The sequence below is a fragment of the Ursus maritimus genome, unplaced genomic scaffold (assembly GCF_017311325.1).
Source record: "Ursus maritimus isolate PB19 unplaced genomic scaffold, ASM1731132v1 scaffold_20, whole genome shotgun sequence".
NCBI classification, from domain to species: Eukaryota; Metazoa; Chordata; class Mammalia; order Carnivora; family Ursidae; genus Ursus; species Ursus maritimus.
In genome coordinates this window covers 42,967,695-42,985,849 of record NW_024424453.1, presented here as the reverse complement: position 1 = coordinate 42,985,849, position 18,155 = coordinate 42,967,695, and the positions used below count along the sequence as shown (strand labels likewise).

Genomic DNA, 18,155 nt, shown 5'->3' with positions numbered 1-18,155 from the left:
TACATGCACCCCTATGTTCATAGCAGCATTATTTACAATAGCCAAATTATGGAAGCAGCCCAAGTGTCCATCCGTACATGAATGGATAAAGAACATGTAGTATATACATACACAATGGAACATTATTCAGCCATAAAAAAGAATGAAATCTTGCCATTTGGGACATGGATGGAGCTAGAGAGTATGATTTTGGTAAGCAAAATAAGTCAGTCAGAGAAAGACAAACACTATATGATTTCACTAATGTGGAATTTAGGAAACAAAACGAACAAGCAAAAGAAAAAAAAAAGAGAGAGAAACAGAGACAAATGAAGAAACAGATTCTTAACTACAGAGAACAAACAGATGGTTACCAGAGGGGAGGTAGGTGGAGGAAGGAATGGAATAGGTGGTAGGGATTAAAGACTACACGTATCCTGATGAGCACTGAGTAATGTATAGAATTGTTGAATCAACTATAGTGCACACCTGGAACTAACATAACACTGTCAACTATACTGGAAATAAAATTAAAAACTTAATAAAAAAAGATTTTTAAAAATCTCACATAAACCAGTGGGAAGACAGACTTTGCTACGTAAACCTCATATGATGTAACTACTAGTATGGGTACATACCACTGTATAAAAAGAGAAATATCAAAATGTGAACCTATACTTCGACTCAGGAACCGAACAAAAATGAAGTTGAAAAAAACACAAAACTGGCTTTAATATATTTTTATTCTGGAATTTAAACAGACCAGAAAAATTTAAAACTTCCAACTTGCAAACTCCACTTTCTTCCTTCCCATTCAATCTTGCTTCCGTCCCTGCTTTTATCAAGTTTCCAATGATCATACTGTTAGATTTGACCATCATCAGCCACCCAGTTGGTAAAAAACCTACTAATTATCCTTAAGGCCTCCCTTTCCCTGACCACCTTTATTCAATGCAACAGCAGGTCTTCTCCATTGCTCCTCCAAAACATCAACCGAATAAGCTTTATATTCTTTTCCAGCTTTTCTAATACCATTCCAGACTACGACACTAACATCTCTGGCCTGGACTACTGCCACCATCTCTTAACCTGTCTCCTTGCTTCCACTCAGGACCCCTCCATAGTGCATGCTTACCACTGCAGTCAGGGTAGTAAAGACATAATTTATATTAGTCACTGCCCTCTTTAGAAATCTCCAAATGCTTTCTTATCAGTGCCTTCAGGGCCGGGCAGCATCTAGCTCCTGCCTACTTTTCCAACATCTCCCATTATGGATCTCCACCACTCTGGCCCTCATTTATGGCAAATATTTAAGCATCTGACTGCCTGGCATACTTTTTCCCTACCTCTTCACCTAAGTACTTTATCTTGTCCTTCAGATTCCAATTCAAACAACACTTCCTCATAAAGCTCTTCACTGACCAGTCTGAGGTAGTCCTCTCTTCACCACCTACCATATGACACTGCTTATTTTTTTTCATAACGCTTATCATAATCTGGCAAAATGTATATGGGGGCAGAGGGGTGGACTGTTGTCTTCTATCATTGTATGCTTGTGACATGTAACAGGCACATGTTTGTTTAATCACTAAAAACTCCAACAGAGGCATGGTCTATAACAATGGCCTGGAATGAATTACGGAGTTCTATTCCAGACTTGACTCTACCAGCAATTAGCTGGGTAGCCTTGGGCATACCACAAGATTTGAGTGTGTTAAGAGTAACTGGACAGTAAAAAAGTGGATGGGGCGCCTGGGTGGCTCAGTTGGTTGAGCGTCTGCCTTTGGCTCAGGTCAGGATCCCAGTGTGCTGGGACTGACCCCCACGTCGGGCTCCCTGCTCAGCTGGGAGCCTGCTTCTCCCTCTCCCTCTGCTACTCCTTCTGCTTGTGTGTGCCCTCTCTCTCCCTGTGTCAAATATGTAAGTAAATAAAATCTTTAAAAAAAAAAAAAAAAGGCAAGTATGATTTTTTCCCTAAATTTCCTCATGGATCTAAATTCAAGAATATAGACATGTGAAAGCCTTTGATCTCTCCGTGTCTGTTTCCTAATTTGTATGAGACTGCTTTGAATATCACTTTCAGCTCCGAAATACTAGAAATATGGGGCACCTGGGTGGCTCAGTCACTTGAGCTTCCAACTCTTGATCTCAGCTCCGGTCTAGATCTCAGGGTTGTGAGCTCAAGCCCCACAATGGCCTCCACGCTGGCTGTGGAGCTATTGTAATACGGTTTAATCTACTTTCTAACCTAATTTTCCTTACCCAGCCCTTATTTCCATCCTGCAACCAAACATCACACAGTGCACTTTACTGCCCATACATTTCCTCATTCTGCTGCCTCTTCTCCAACTCCAAACACTGGAAATTATCCGTTAAAGCCCAGATCAATTGTTAACTGCCTCATAAAGTCTAATCTAACCATCTGGCCCAATACTGGTATGATCATTAAGTGTTCCAGAAATTCTTTTATGCTTTAGAGTAGTCCCTGATTCTCTCTCCACCTGTTTCCTAATCCATAAAAGGGAGATAATACTATCTATCATACCACACACTATTGCTGGACAACCGAGAATACTTAGCTTGATAATAAAGCATTCAATAAATAGTATTATTTGTTGGCTACATACACTTTCCGCTCTCCTTGAGAGCCACCAAAATGACTCTTCCATTTCTGAATCTCCAAAGGTTTGAAGCCATTACTACTCCTCCCAATGCCTCAAGTTTTCATATTCATAAAATGAAGGGGGTGGACTAGACCAATTACCATTCCCTTCAAAAATGAAGTTCCCTATATTTACATGAACACCCTATAAAGATACCTCGGGTGAACTTCCATAACATAAATAGCTTAAAGCAAGGACACCGCAGGTGTGCTTCTTTAAGGACGGGAATTCGAGGGAAACTGAAACTACTGCTGCAAACGGAAGTGGGGTGGAAACACTGAAGTTAAAATAATGTTGACCAAAACCTTGGGGATCCTTTCTCAAGAAACTGACTCTTGCCACAATGATGGGTCTTTTGGATTATCGCTTTTAAGTTACATAACAGATATTTAAAGGACTCAGTGCCCCAAAGGGGTGAAAAAGATGATGAAGAGACCCATCGCGTTAAGAAGGAAATGTGTAAACCACAAATGGACGAGAGCTTATACAGCAAACCCACCGCCTTTCACCTAACCCTAACCCCAAGGAGCGGGAAGAAGACCGAACATTGCAGGGAAGAAGTTGGGGCCGCCAGAAACCCTAAGGCGGCAGGCCGGCCGGGCGTGAACTGACGTCTGCGGAAGCGGTGCAACCTCAGCGCTCGGCCCCTTTCCCAGGCCTGCCCTCAACCGCAGCGCCGCAGTTAGGGACCCGGGCCGCTACTCCTCAGCAACCCCCGCGTCCCGCCCCCGTACCTGCGGGGTCGAGCGCCATCTCGGCAGGCGGAGAGGAAAGCAGCGCCTGGCCGCTCCCGGGCCGGGGGAGGGAAGGGGAGGAGGCTGGGCTGGGCGGCACGTGCGGCTGCCCGGAGCTTCCCGCGGGAGGAGGAGGCGGCGGAGGAGGAGCGCGGAGTCCTCCGCAAAGCTCGGCAGGCCTCTTTCCTTCCTTCTTATTTCCCTAGTCGCTACTTCCGCCGCCCATTACGCCTGCGCCCTGCTGGCCCCGCCCCGAAGCCTGTAACTGAGGTGGAACTGACAGCTCCGAGGGGATGACCGGGAAGGGGACGTAGCCTCGCGCGCCTTGGAGGCGGGACTGTCTCAGACGAGCGCAGCCTCGCCTGGAAAGGAGCGTGAGCACCCGCTTGCAGACTCGGGTCTGCGGAGACCAGAGTAGAAGCTGTGGGCCTTTGGGAGTGCGCCTCACGTGGCGACTAGGTTCACGGCCAAGCCCCTCCCTCCACGTCCGCCTTCGGAGAACGGAATGAATCATCCTGTTCCTTTATTTTTTCTTCGTTAACGTTCATTCATTCATAAATGTCTATTTAATGCCCGTCGGGTTCCAGCCACGGGTTCTGAATACGAGGGGTAAATAACTGAATAAAAATAAGGTCCCTATTCTCGAGGAGTATCGTGCTGGCAGGGGAGTCAGATACAAGCAACACGCTGTTAAATGTGATAAACTCCACACTTGTGAGATATACACAACTTGTTCTACTATAGAGGTGGTATATTCGTGCAGTGTCATTATTTGTCCCACAGATCAGCAGCCTGTGGCTCCCCCGGAGAGGGAATAAAAAATTGGGCGCTAGGAAATATCCTTAGAGCGTACAGCCTGATTTGCGTGATGTTACAAATCCCGATTCTGTCAATTAAAGCTGTATGTTTTTGAGAGAGATGAAGAAAGGTGATAGCTATGCTCCTGGAGAACCCCAGCTGACCTCTTCTCGATAAAAGAAACTTTGGTGGCAGTTATGCTCATTTCCACTCACCAACCAGCCTTCAGAAATGCTTCCTTGTCATATCCACGTTTAGCTAGTTCGAGCCTCCAAAGGGTGAGGTGCAGCCGGGGACAGATGGGACAGATGTTAGAAAAACAAGGAGCAGCTGCTTCTTCCCTGGGAGGGATTTAGAGCTTTCAAAATGATCCCCTCCCCACCTACCTGCAGTCCCTCCTCCCCTGCTGCTGCTTCAGCCTGGTCAGTTGGCAGAAAAAGCAGCCGCAGTTGAGCAGGGCTGGGAAAGTGGGTCTCTGCTCAGCAGGTCTTCCGTTTAAGGGCCTATTTGGGCATAACGGCCCTTATTACAGCTGTAGGTTGAGATGCCAAGGTGAAGAATTAATGTTTCACTCAGCCAGGCAGGAAAGCAGGTCTGTTTTCTTGTGTGTTTTATAAATGTGTTTTGAAACATATCAGATTTATTCTGGTGCCCCTTTTCTTTTTCTGGAGGTGGTGGATTTCATTTAGAAAATAAATCTTTTTAAGGAGATGAGGCAGGGGTATAAAAACACAAGCCAGACACTCACACTTAGGTAATTAAACTAAATCTTCCTATATGCAAAAGGACATCACGGAGAGCTTTAGAGACCTAAATACCTCTACCTGAATCCTGCATCACAACATATTATGTTTGTGACTTGAAGAAATTCCAACGTTTCTCTAGACTTTAGTTTCTAAGTTGTAAAATCATTGTAAGGAATGTGATATCATTTAACACTGTTTCAGTCATTGAAAAACCATGTCTTATAGTTTTTGCCATAACTATCACTTGAACCATCATTATTTAATATTTTTTATCTAAATCAACTCACTTAAAAAAAACACTTACATGGGCACTATCCTTACTATATGCAAAAGTTAGGGTTAGGAAGCAGGGCTGTGTGGCAGGCATGGTGGAGGGCAATGCCTGAAACCATTGGTTTGAGGATTTCAGAAGCTAGGATAGTTATAAATGACACTGAAAATGTTAGAAGAGGCCAGAGTCCCAAAGCCTTAAACATTAGGCTGAGGAGTGTTTGAATTTGTTGCTATAATCAGTCAGGCGCTGTCGACGGTTAACAAGTAGAAAAATAGCCTTGTGGTCAAAGTGATGTCTTTTAAAGATTTTGTGTAGGCTAGATATAGATGGTGAGGAGGGAGCCAGAGGTTAAGCAGAGGATAAGAATTCAGGCTATTGGAATTCAGGCAGGATCTGAAAAGAGCCTGAACTAGTATATGTGGCAATGTAAAAGAAAGGATGGATGCGAATGTACCTGGAAAGGAAGAATCCATTCTTCGTGATCGACTTAGGAGACTAGAACAAGGAAGGAGTCAAGAAGGATTTCTAGGTGACTCCGTTCCTTGGCAAAAGTATGCAGACAAATGAGAAAATCATGGCAATACACCCATTTGTGCTTCAAATTATCTGCCCTTGATCCTCACTATTGGAGAGCAAAACAGACAGAGGGACCAGTTAGGAGGAAATTACAGTGACCCAAGGGGGCAAGGACCGCAGCTGATCTGTGAGCATACAAAAGCAAAGAGAAGTGAACTGCTTAGTATATAGACTAGACAAGAATGCACACACACATACATATCACTTAGTCTAATATCTAAGGAATTTGCAGTACAAATAAATATCTTCATTGTTTACTGCATCAATTCTGACTAGATCTAGCCTACCTTTTTGCTCTATGTGGATATCCAGTTAGTTATTTTTAAAGGTTGACATAGTCAGCCCCTGCTTGCTTCCAACTCTGCCCAACGTCAGAACTGAAGACTTTTCACCTATAGCTCTGCTCTGCCCTGTCTTTGAGCCAACGAGAATTACATTTGGAAGAATACTAGAAGCCCCACGATTTAGGCCCTGGTCCCCCAGGGCCTGTGCCTTCCCCCATTTGAATGGACTTAGGTCCAGGTTGACACTTATATTAGCTTGTTAGGGTTGCCCTGACAAAGTACCACAGAATGGGTGGCTGATACAACAGAAACTAATTTTTTTCACAATTGGAAGCTAGAAGTCCAAGATCAAGGTATCCGTAGGTTTGGTTTCTTCTGAGGCCTCTCTTCTCAGCTTACAGATGGCCATTTTCTCCCTGTCTCTTCATATAGTCTTCAGGATGTGGGTGTTTGTGTCCAAATTTCCTTTTATTAAAATAAGGAGACCAGTCATATTGGATTAGGGCCTACCCTGATGACCGCATTTTAACTTAATTACCTCTTTATTTTTTTTATTTTTTTAAAAATTTTTTTTAAAGATTTTATTTATTTATTTGACAGAGATAGAGACAGCCAGCGAGAGAGGGAACACAAGCAGGGGGAGTGGGAGAGGAAGAAGCAGACTCATAGTGGAGGAGCCTGATGTGGGGCTCGATCCCATAACGCCGGGATCACGCCCTGAGCCGAAGGCAGACGCTTAACTGCTGTGCCACCCAGGCGCCCCTAATTACCTCTTTAAAGACCCTATCTGCAAATACAGTCACATCCTCAGGTACTGGGCTTGGGACTTCAGCACATGAATTTTGGGGGACACAGATCCAGCCTATTATAACAGTCTAGTTCTTTACAAGAACCAGAACACTTTCTGGAATCCCAAATCACTTGGCTAGAGCCCTGACAACTTGCCTAGCTTTAGCTTCTCCCCAGAGCAACATACCTTGTGCCTGTCTTTCCGGTGGTTAAATAGGCTCTGCCCTGCAATGGCTCAGTCCACCTAGCCACTTCAATCAGCTCCCGTCTGTCCCCCATTGCCCACACCCAACTGATCACAACATCCACCTGACTATTTAACAAATCTTTTAATTTCATCTGCCAACCGCACTGTTGTGACTCAGTCCAACATCTACCCACTTTTGCAGAGATGTTTATGACAGTCTGCTAACTTGTTCTCTGTTCCAAGGCTGTTTCTCCTCCCATCCGCTCTTAAGAACTCACTTCACCCCCAACAGCAAATACGATAATAAAATTTCTTATATAAAATCTCTCAGTGGTTCCTCATCTAAATAAAATCCAAACACTTCCCTTGGACAAGGTTCACAAAGCCCCTGATAGACGAGTTCCAGCTTATTACATCATCCTTTCATCAACAGCTTGTACTCTACATTATCCATCGCATGAGCCTACTTGCAATAGTTTAAGAAATATCTGTGGGGACTTTTCTATGCACTATCCCAGAAAAATGGCTAAGAGTCTGTGTTGACCATAGAAACTTGAAACTGACTTCCGGAGGAGTGTCTCATGGAAAGACAGGAGCTGTGGAACAAAACAGAGCTAAATTCTAATTCCTCTTGCCTTCTTTTACTTTTTAACTGTTTTATTGAGCTATAACTTATCTACAGAAAAGGGCACAAATCTTTGAGCAGCTGAATGAGTTCTTACATATGTATATACTTTTTTTTTTAAGATTTTATTTATTTATTTGACGGAGAGAGAGACTGCCAGCGAGAGAAGGAACACAGGCAGGGGGAGTGGGAGAGGAAGAAGCAGGCTTCCAGTGGAGGAGCCTGATATGGGGCTCGATCCCAGGACTCTGGGATCATGCCCTGAGCCGAAGGCAGATACTTAACGACTGAGCCACCCAGGCACCCGAATGTATGTATATACTTTTGAACTCTACCTCTGTCAACACCTAGAGCATTTCTAGGCATCCAAGAACGTTCCTTGATACCTCCTCCTAGTGAAACCCCCCTCATAAAAATAACCACTCTCCTGACTTCTATGAAAATGTATTAATTTTGCCCAGTCTCGAACTTATGTAAACATTATTACAGTGTAGTCTATCATATCTGGCTTCTTTTGCTCAGCTCAATAGCCGTGAGACTCATTCATGCTGTTGTATATATCCACATACCTGCTGTCTTACTTCTAATTTACATTTGGTAAATTTTTTCTCCTCCGGAGTCTCAGTGTCCTCAATCACACCATCTCTGCATAATTGATTTGAGCATTAAAGAAGACTTACAACAAACAGTGATAGTGGTTCCTAGCACATGGTAAGCCGTTGCTAAATTCTAGCTATTGTTATTGTGATGATTATCTTTTACTTTTAGAAACTGTCCTTTTGAACTATTGTGCTATATTCAGGGTGGATTTTTTTGTTGTTGTTTTTTTTGTTTTGTTTTGTTTTGTTTTTTATGTAATACTTCAGAGCTACTCTGCCTTCAAGACTGAAATCTGGGTAACGATATGTTTAAATCAGTATTATGTGAATACCCTCCAAATGAACAAAGGAGATTTAACAGTGTGCCCTATCACTTATCAGGTGAGAAAAAAAAAAAGTGTGAAAAAAAAATCACCTCTCACCTCTGTAGAAGGCTTTTTATATTTTATGTTTTGTTTTTACTGTGAATTGTTTTCTGGGTGGCCTCCTTTAAGACAGACCACAATTTTTTCTGGGGTCACAGACCTTTATTCCTAAAAAAATACTAAAAAAAAAAAAAAGTAATAAAGATAATGAGAAAACTATGACATGACTTATATTGGATTTCTCTTCCCTTGGTCCTGTGCCAATGCTATGATCCTTTGTAGAATTTCTCACAGGAGCTGGCAAACTTGACAAACAAAAAAAGAAGTGCTTTTCATTGTACACTGAGTTTTAAAGAGCAGGGACATTCTGCTTAGATGGCCAGCTGCCCTGAAAACATCTCAAGGATCTTTTGCTTAGTTAGGGGAAATAAAGTTAGTGAAAACTCTAACAACTTATTCCAGATGTTTCTGCACTATTCATGTGACAGAGGACAAACTTCCTGAATTCCTTACCCACTCCTCCCCCAAATCAGAGGACTATGTGCCATGCACTGTGCTGAGTCCTGGAAAAAATAAATAAGATGACGTCCTTTCCCTTAAGGAACTCAGTACAGGGGGCATAAGACAAACTCATGGACCAGTAATTACAGTTCAACATGATAGAAGATGATGTGGGAGCCCAGAGGGAGAAATTAGTTTGACTTCCAAAAGATAAACATAAACATTAATGCTTATATTTGAAGTAACTCTTTAAAAATTATTATTCAACAAGAGAAAAACAATGGGGTCATAGTTGACAGCATTTTTCTGTATAGAATAGGCATAGGGTAACCATCATGAATAACAAATATGGTTGAAATAGCTAGATTGGCCACTAGTAGTTGGAGCCACATCGACATGCAAGGAGATAAAAATGAGAATTGCTATCAGGTTTTGATGCTTTCTCACTAGTGCTATGCCCAGTCAAAACAAACCTATGTCATCGATTTTGGTATATTTATCAATAGGACATTAAGCAGTAAGTCCAAATGAAGAGCTCCCAAAAGCTCAGGTCTTGACCTTCAGTAAAGAAGAGTGCTTGCACAGATCTATTCCATTAACTAAATTCTGTGTCATGGGGGTGCCTGGGTGTCTCAGATGGTTAAATGTCTGCCTTCAGCTCAGGTCATGATCCAAGGGTTCTGGGATCAAGCCCAGCATCGCATTGGGCTCCCAGCTCAACTGGGAGTCTGCTTCTCCCTCTCCCTCTCCCTCACCTGCTCCCTCTGCCTCTTTACCCCCCCTCCCCCGGCTCATGCTCTCTCTCTCTCTCTCTCTCTCTCTCTCTCAAATGAATAAATAAAACCTTAAAAAATAAATAAAATAAATAAATTCTATGTCATGGAGCCAGAGATCCCAAGGTACGGATGAAGCTTTTCCTAAAGGAGTGAGGTATTGCTGTTGCTGAGCCACATGACTCTGCTGTTTGAGGAGAGAGACTGTCTTATGCACCATTACAGAATCTCTCAGAGGACTTGGTATCTGGCAAGGTAAATGTTGGTTGCATAAGTTCCTGTTAATGGAGAATATAGGGGCACCATGTAAAATTAATATGGGTCACATGGTCCATTGACTATTTCTCTTTAGCATCACTTCTATCCTCCTCCTGTCACTAACCTCTACCTGAATTCAGGCTCTATTTCACCATTTCTGACCTTTGGTTAAAGATAGCTTTCAGGTTTTACATTCTTTAAGATATGATTTCTGGTCAAGGCATCCCCTCACTTAGAACATGATATACACATTTATGACACTGTCTGCTCGACATCTTGTCCTTTTGGACACTGCTCCTCCCCTACTTTATTACATGGTTTCTACCAGTGTTTTCATGTCTTTATAGGACATCTCTCTTTAGCCATACTCATTTATCTAAGAATGGATACATGACCTAAAGTAGACCAATGATATTTTGCCTAGGAAATGTTAGCTGTGGGTCTAAATATATCAGTTTGTCTCCTGAGGCTAGAATTGTAAATTGCAAAATGTAGAAGCCATTAAGAGAGAAGTTTTGTGCCATGTAGAGAAAGTTATCTCTAAGGAGAGAGGAAAGATGATGCCTCACCTAAAAGGTACAGAGATTCAAAACTGAGAAAATCCATATGGAGTTTGAACCTCTGGTTGTAGCTGCTCTGAGATTCATCTCTATGAAGCCCCTTTCTGGGGCTTGGCTCTTGGAGCCACCAAAGACTCGTGTATAGGACATGTCTTGTACATGACTCCAAATCTTCTCAGCCCCAGTTCTTGCATGTGGCCACTAGTCCTTTGTAGGTTTCGAATACCTTCATAAGGTGCAAGCTAGTAGTACCTTGTACCCCTCTGACACTACTACATGAAACACCCATAGGGATCCTCCGAACAGTCACACATATGCACATATACAAAAGTACCGAGGAAGTTAATGCCTGTGGGGCCACCTTGATCAACAGTGAATGGAATCCAATGGATAAATATGTCCCACTTTTTGATCCCTGGAAAGACAGTTCTGAAGCACATTTTATAAGACCTCTCCAACAGTCTCATGGTATCCAGTACCTGTCACCTGTAAAATGGGACACTCATTAACACATGAGTGTATTCTCTTTCTCTCCTTCCCTGCTTCACTTTTCCCTGTCCCTCCTTCCTACTCCCTGGGATGATAGTCAAAGACGATCCACGTGCACATGTTCTAGGCTAAAAGAGCAGTTGCTCACTGTTTCTGACTTTTTGTTTAAACTGGTTCAAGTTGGTTCCTGCTCCTTGCTACTCAAAGACATTGTCCAGATTAATTCAAAGCCCTGCAATGGTTCCCCCATTGCCCAAAGAATATAAGCATAGAGGGAGGAGTTAAGATGGCGGAGGAGTAGGAGACACCTTTTTCAGCTGGTCCCCTGAGTCGAGCTGGATAGGTACCAGACCAGCCTAAACAACCACAGAACCAGCCTGAGACGCAGGAAGATGCATCTGGATCTCTACAAATGAACATCTCCAGCGCTGAGTATTGAGGTACGAAGCGGGGAGCCATGAAACTGCGCACAGATGTTGGAAGATAAACGGAAGGGGGAGGGAGCCGCCGCTTTTGGGCGCCGGGAAGCGGCAGCCACTTGCAGGGGGGAGCGGGCGGGCTCGGGGACGGCACCCGCAAAACAACAGACTGAGACCGTGAGCCGGTGCGCGGCGCCCGCAGCATCTGCCGGCCGGAATCCCGGTGCGCTCACTGGATCCAGACTGAGACCGGGGAGCTTCGGAGCGCGCGCCGGGCGGCTGGCGCGTTAGAAACACAAAGGACAGAGAGCAGCCGGCCCTGGAATGAGGCTGGGACGCCGCGGGTGTGGGGCGCACATCCCGGAGGCGCTGCGGGTTGAGCAGCACCAACAGTAACAGAGTTAAAGTGGCAGAACATTAGTAGAGAAGCGCAATCCCTCTGTTCTGTGACAGAGGCTGAAGTCGGCCGCTGCTGCTCTGACTCTCAGAAGAGGCACAGCAAACCGCCAGGAAAGCCGCCAGAGAACAAAAGCCTGGAAATACCGGCTCAGAGAGTGCCCATCACCATCCCCCCTCGCAGGGGATGCGGACTTTACCCAACAGGGTTGCCTGAGTATCGTGCGGCGGCCCCTCCCCAAGAACACAGAAGGCAGGCTGAAAAATCAAAAGCCACAATCCGGCGCCTGGTGCGTGATCATTGAGCGCCTGCCTTCGGCTTAGGGCGTGATCCCGGCGTTCGGAAAGGAGTCCCATCGGGCTCCTCCGCTGGGAGACCTGCTTCTTCCTCTCCACTCCCCTCTTCTGTTCCTCTCTCTCGCTTGGTTGGCTGCCACATAACTAAATAAATAAAATCTTTAAGAAGAAGCACATCCCTAAGATCCCTATAAAACAAGAAACCTGGCCTGGGACCCATGATCAATAATTTGGGCTCTGGACAACCCGAACCTCTCCTCATTAGAATGACAAGAAGGAAGCCCCCCAGCAAAGAAAAGACAGTGAGTCTGTGGCCTCTGCCACAGAAATAATGGATATAGATGTAACCAAAGTATCAGAAATGGAATTCAGAGTAACAATGGTCAAAATGATGAGTAGAATTGAAAAACTATTAACAAAAGGTTACTGAGAATATAGAATCCTAAGGACAGAAATGAGGAGCTGAATCTGACAGAAATTAAAAATTCTATGAGCCAAATGCAGGCAAAACTAGAGGCTCTGACGGCCAGGTCACCAAGCAGAGAGATAGTGGAATTGGAGGGTGGGTTAATAGATGAAAACATGATAGAAGCTGGTCTTAAAAAATCCACACCCACGAATGTAGGTTCACGAGTAGAACTCAATGAAATGATCCAATGTCGAATCATCGGCATCCTAAGGGGTAGAGAAAAACAGGAGTCTAGAAGAGATATTTGAACAAATTGCAGCTGAAAACTTCCCTAATCTAGTGAAAACAAACATTCGATGTCCAAGAGGCAGAGAGGACCCCTCCCAAGCTCAACCACCAGACAAACCTACGCCATGTCACGCCATGGTCAATTTGTCAAATATTAGATTCAAGGATACAGTATTGAAAGCGCAGGGGAAGAAATTCTCACGTGCCAAGGCAAAGTGCATCAGAATTACGTCAGATCTGTCTACACAGACCTGGAATGAGAGAAAGGGTTGGGGGGCATTTTTAAAGCTCTTCAGAGAAAAACATGCAGCCAAGGATCCTTTATACAGCAAGGCTGTCATTCAGAATTGATGGAGAAGAAAGACATTCCAGAATCGCAGTCATTAACCAATTTGTAAAACCATGAAACCAGCCCTACAGGAGATATTAACGGGGGTTCTATAAAGGTAAAAAGGCCCCAAAAGTGATACAGAACAGAAAGTCACAACTGATACAAACAAAGACTTTACTGGCAACATGGCATCATTAAAATTCTATCTCTCAGTTCTTAGTGTCAATGTAAATGGTTTAAACGCTCCCATAAAACGCCACAGGGTTGCAGATTGGATAAAAAGAAATGACCCATCCATTTGCTGTCCACAAGAGACTCATTTCGAACCCAAAAATGCATTCAGACTGAGAGTAAGGGGATGGAGTACCATCTTTCATGCAAATGGACCTCAAAAGAAAGCTGGGGTAGCAATTCTCATATCAGATAGATTGGATTTTAAATTAGAGACTATAGTTAGAGACGCAGAAGGACACTATATTATTCTTAAGGGAAGTATTCAACAAGTGGACATGACAATTATAAATATATATGCCCCCAACAGGGGAGAAGCAAGATACACAAGCCAACTCTTGACCAGAATAAAGAGACATATAGATAAAAATACATTAATAGTAGGGAACCTCAACACTCCACTATCAGAAATAGACAGAACACCCTGGCAAAGACTAAGCAAAGAATCAAAGGCTTTGAATGCCATACTCGACGAGTTGACCTCATAGATATATATAGAACACTACACCCCAGAACCAAAGAATACTCATTCTATTCTAATGCCCATGGAACATTCTCAAGAATAGACCATGTTCACCGGACACAAAACAGAGTCTCAACCAATACCAAAAGATTGAAATTATCTCCTGCATATTCTCAGACCACAACGCTCTGAAATTGGAACTCAACCACAAGGAAAAATTTGGAAGAAACTCAAACACTTGGAGACTAAGAACCATCCTGCTCAGGAATGACTCGATAAACCAGGAAATCAAAAATCAACTTAAACAATTTATGGAGACCAATGAGAATGAAAACACAACGGTCCAATACCTATGGGATACTGCAAAGGCAGTCCTAAGGGGGAAATACATAGCCATCCAAGCCTCACTCAAAAGAATAGAAAAATCTAAAATGCAGTTTTTATATTCTCACCTCAAGAAGCTGGAACAGCAACAGAGGGACAGGCCTAATCCACTCACGAGGAAGCAGTTGACCAAGATGAGAGCAGAAATCAATGAATTAGAAACCAGAAGCACAGTAGAGCAAATCAACAGGACTAGAAGCTGGTTCTTTGAGAGAATCAATAAAATTGACAGACCACTGGCAAGACTTATCCAAGAGAAAAGAGAAAGGACCCATATTATTAAAATTATGAATGAAAAAGGAGAGGCCATGACCAACACCAATGAAATTGGAAGGATTATTAGAAACTATTATCAACAGCTATATGCCAAAAAACTGAGCAATCTGGAAGAGATGGAGGTCTTCCTGGAAACCTATAAACTACCAAGACTGAAACAGGAAGAAATTGATTTCTTAAACAGGCCAATTAATTATGAAGAGATTGAGTCAGTGATAAATAACCTTCCAAATAACAAAACTCCAGGCCCGGACGGTTTTCCTGGGGAATTCTACCAAACATTCAAAGAGGAAATAATACCTATTCTCCTAAAGCTATTTCAAAAAAATAGAAACAGAAGGAAAGCTACCAAACTCATTCTATGAGGCCAATAATACCTTGATCCCCAAACCAGGCAAAGACCTCATCAAAAAGGAGAATTACAGACCAATTTCCCTAATGAATATGGACGCCAAAATCCTCAACAAGATCCTTGCTAATAGAATCCAACAGTACATTAAAAGGATTATCCATCATGACCAAGTGGGATTCATACCTGGGATGCAAGCGTGGTTCAACATTTGCAAATCAATCAGCGTGATACATCATATCAACAAGAAAAGACTCAGGAACCATATGATCCTCTCAATTGATGCAGAAAAAGCATTTGACAAAATACAGCATCCTTTCCTGATTAAAACCCTTCAGGGTGTAGGAATAGAGGGTACATTTCTCAATCTCATAAAAGCCATCTATGAAAAGCCTACAGCAAATATTATTCTCAATGGGGAAAAGCTGGAAGCCTTTCCCTTAAGATCAGGAACACGACAAGGATGCCCACTCTCACCACTATTATTCAACATAGTATTCAACATAGTACTGATTGCAACAGCAATCAGACAACAAAAAGGGATCAAAGGTATCCAAATCAGCAAAGAAGAAGTCAAAACGTCTCTCCTCGCAGATGACATGATAACTCTATATGGAAAACCCAAAAGAATCCACTCCCAAACTATTAGAAGTTATAGAGCAATTCAGTAACGTGGCGGGATACAAAATCAATGCTCAGAAATCAGTTGCATTTCTATACATGAATAACAAGACTGAAGAAAGAGAAATTAGGGAATCCATCCCATTTACAATAGCACCAAAAACCATACGTTACCTTGGAATTAACTTAACCAGAGATGTAAAGGACCTATATTCTAGAAACTATAAATCACTCTTGAAAGACATTGAGGAAACATAAAAAGATGGAAAAATATTCCATGCTCATGGATCGGAAGAATTAACATAGTTAAAATGTCTATGCTACCCAGAGCAATCTACACTTTCAATGTTATCCCAATCAAAATACCGAGGACATTTTTCAAAGAACTGGAACAAGTAGTCCTTAACTTTGTATGGAAACAGAAAAGGCCCCAAATCTCCAAGGAACTGTTGAAAAGGAAAAACAAAGCTGGGGGCATCACAATGCCGGATTTCGAGCTGTACTACAAAGCTGTGATCACAAAGACAGCATGGTACTGGCACAAAAACAGACACATAAACCAATGGAACAGAATAGAGAACCCAGAAATGGACCCTCAGCTCTTTGGGCAACTAATATTTGATAAAGCAGGAAAAAACATCCAGTGGAAAAAAGACAGTCTCTTCAATAAATGGTGCTGGGAAAATTGGACAGCTACATGCAAGAGAATGAAACTTGACCACTATCTCACACCATACACAAAGATAAACTCCAAATGGATGAAAGACCTCGATGTGAGACAGGAATCCATCAAAATTCTAGAGGAGAACATAGGCAGCAACCTCTATGACATCGGCCAAAGCAAACTTTTTCAGGACACATCCCCAAAGGCAAGAGAAAGAAAAGATAAAATGAACTTATGGGACTTCATCAAGATAAAAAGCTTCTGCACAGCCAAGGAAACAGTCAAAACAACTAAGAGGCAGCCCACGGAATGGGAGAATATATTTGCAAATGACACTACAGATAAAGGACTGGTATCCAAGATCTACAAAGAACTTCTCAAACTCAATACACGAGAAACAAATAAACAAATCAAAAAATGGGCAGAAGATATGAACAGACACTTTTCCAATGAAGACATACAAATGGCTAACAGACACATGAAAAAATGTTCAAAATCATTAGCCATCAAGAAAATTCAAATCAAAACCACACTGAGATACCACCTTACGCCAGTTAGAATGGCAAAAATAGACAAGGCAAGAGACAACAATTGTTGGAGAGGATGTGGAGAAAGGGGATCCCTCCTACATTGTTGGTGGGAATGCAAGTTGGTACAGCCACTCTGGAAAACAGTGTGGAGGTCCCTTAAAAAGTTAAAAATTGAGCTACCCTATGATCCAGCCATTGCACTGCTGGGTGTTTACCCCAAAGATACAGACGTAGTGAAGAGAAGGGCCATATGCACCCCAATGTTCATAGCAGCATTGTCCACAATAGCTAAATCGTGGAAGGAGCCGAGATGCCCTTCAACAGATGACTGGATTAAGAAGTTGTGGTCCATATATACAATGGAATATTACTCAGCTATCAGAAAGAATGAATTCTCAACATTTGCTGCAACATGGACGGCACTGGAGCAGATAATGCTAAGTGAAATAAGTCAAGCAGAGAAAGACAACTGTCATATGATTTCTCTCATGTATGGAACATAGAACTTGGAAGATCGGTAGGGGAAGAAAGGGATAAAGAAATGGGGGGTAATCAGAAGAGGGAATGAAACATGGGAGACTATGGACTATGAGAAACAAACTGAGGGCCTCAGAGGGGAGGGGGGTGGGGGAATGGGATAGACCGGTGATGGGTAGTAAGGAGGGCACGTATTGCATGGTGCACTGGGTGTTATATGCAACTAATGAATCATCGAGCTTTACATCAGAAACCGGGGATGTACTGTATGGTGACTAACATAATATAATAAAAAATCATTAATTAAAAAAAAAAGAATATGAGCATACAAGCAACAGAAGTGGATGGGAACACACAGAAATCTGATCCAGAGTTTACATTCTTAACTTCTCTGGTGCTTTGTAAATGCTTATCGCCCTCTCCCACTGGAGAGTTAATCGAATTCTCCGTAACTATGCAACATGCCATTGAGAATACATAAAAATCTAGACACACACACAAAAATCCTACTGTCTCCAGGATTATTCCAGTTCACTATTTGTTCTTTTCCTGTTGTGAGCTGTGTCTAGGTACCACACTTTATTTCACTGTTTATCTATTGTTGAAGATTTAGGCTGTTTCTAATTTTTCTTTTAAAATTAACACTGAAGTACATACTCTAAAACTAAAGCTTTCGTCTCTAGCTCTGTTTATTTCCATAAGATAATTCCTAGAAGTGGAATTATGGTGCTAACTACTGTGGATAAATTACCAACAATAAGTAAAGTCACTTTAAATATATTTGCTAAATTGATACAGATGGGCATTTTGTTACAACTTA

The 18,155-nt window shown here is 42.6% G+C and overlaps 1 protein-coding gene across 2 annotated transcripts in view; it reads right to left on the bottom strand.

Moving 5' to 3' along the window:
* CMC1 (C-X9-C motif containing 1) overlaps nucleotides 1–3,548 on the bottom strand; it is a 94,401-nt gene extending 90,853 nt beyond the window's left edge. Inside the window, exon 1 of one of the 2 annotated variants that reach the window (XM_008709467.2) lies at nucleotides 3,377–3,548. In XM_008709467.2, the coding sequence (XP_008707689.1) occupies nucleotides 3,377–3,395 (19 nt within the window). In that variant the 5' untranslated portion in view covers nucleotides 3,396–3,548. The remainder of the gene's footprint in view (nucleotides 1–3,376) is intronic. The other variant, XM_008709453.2, reaches the window with a different exon arrangement.
* Nucleotides 3,549–18,155: the final 14,607 nt, after the last annotated feature.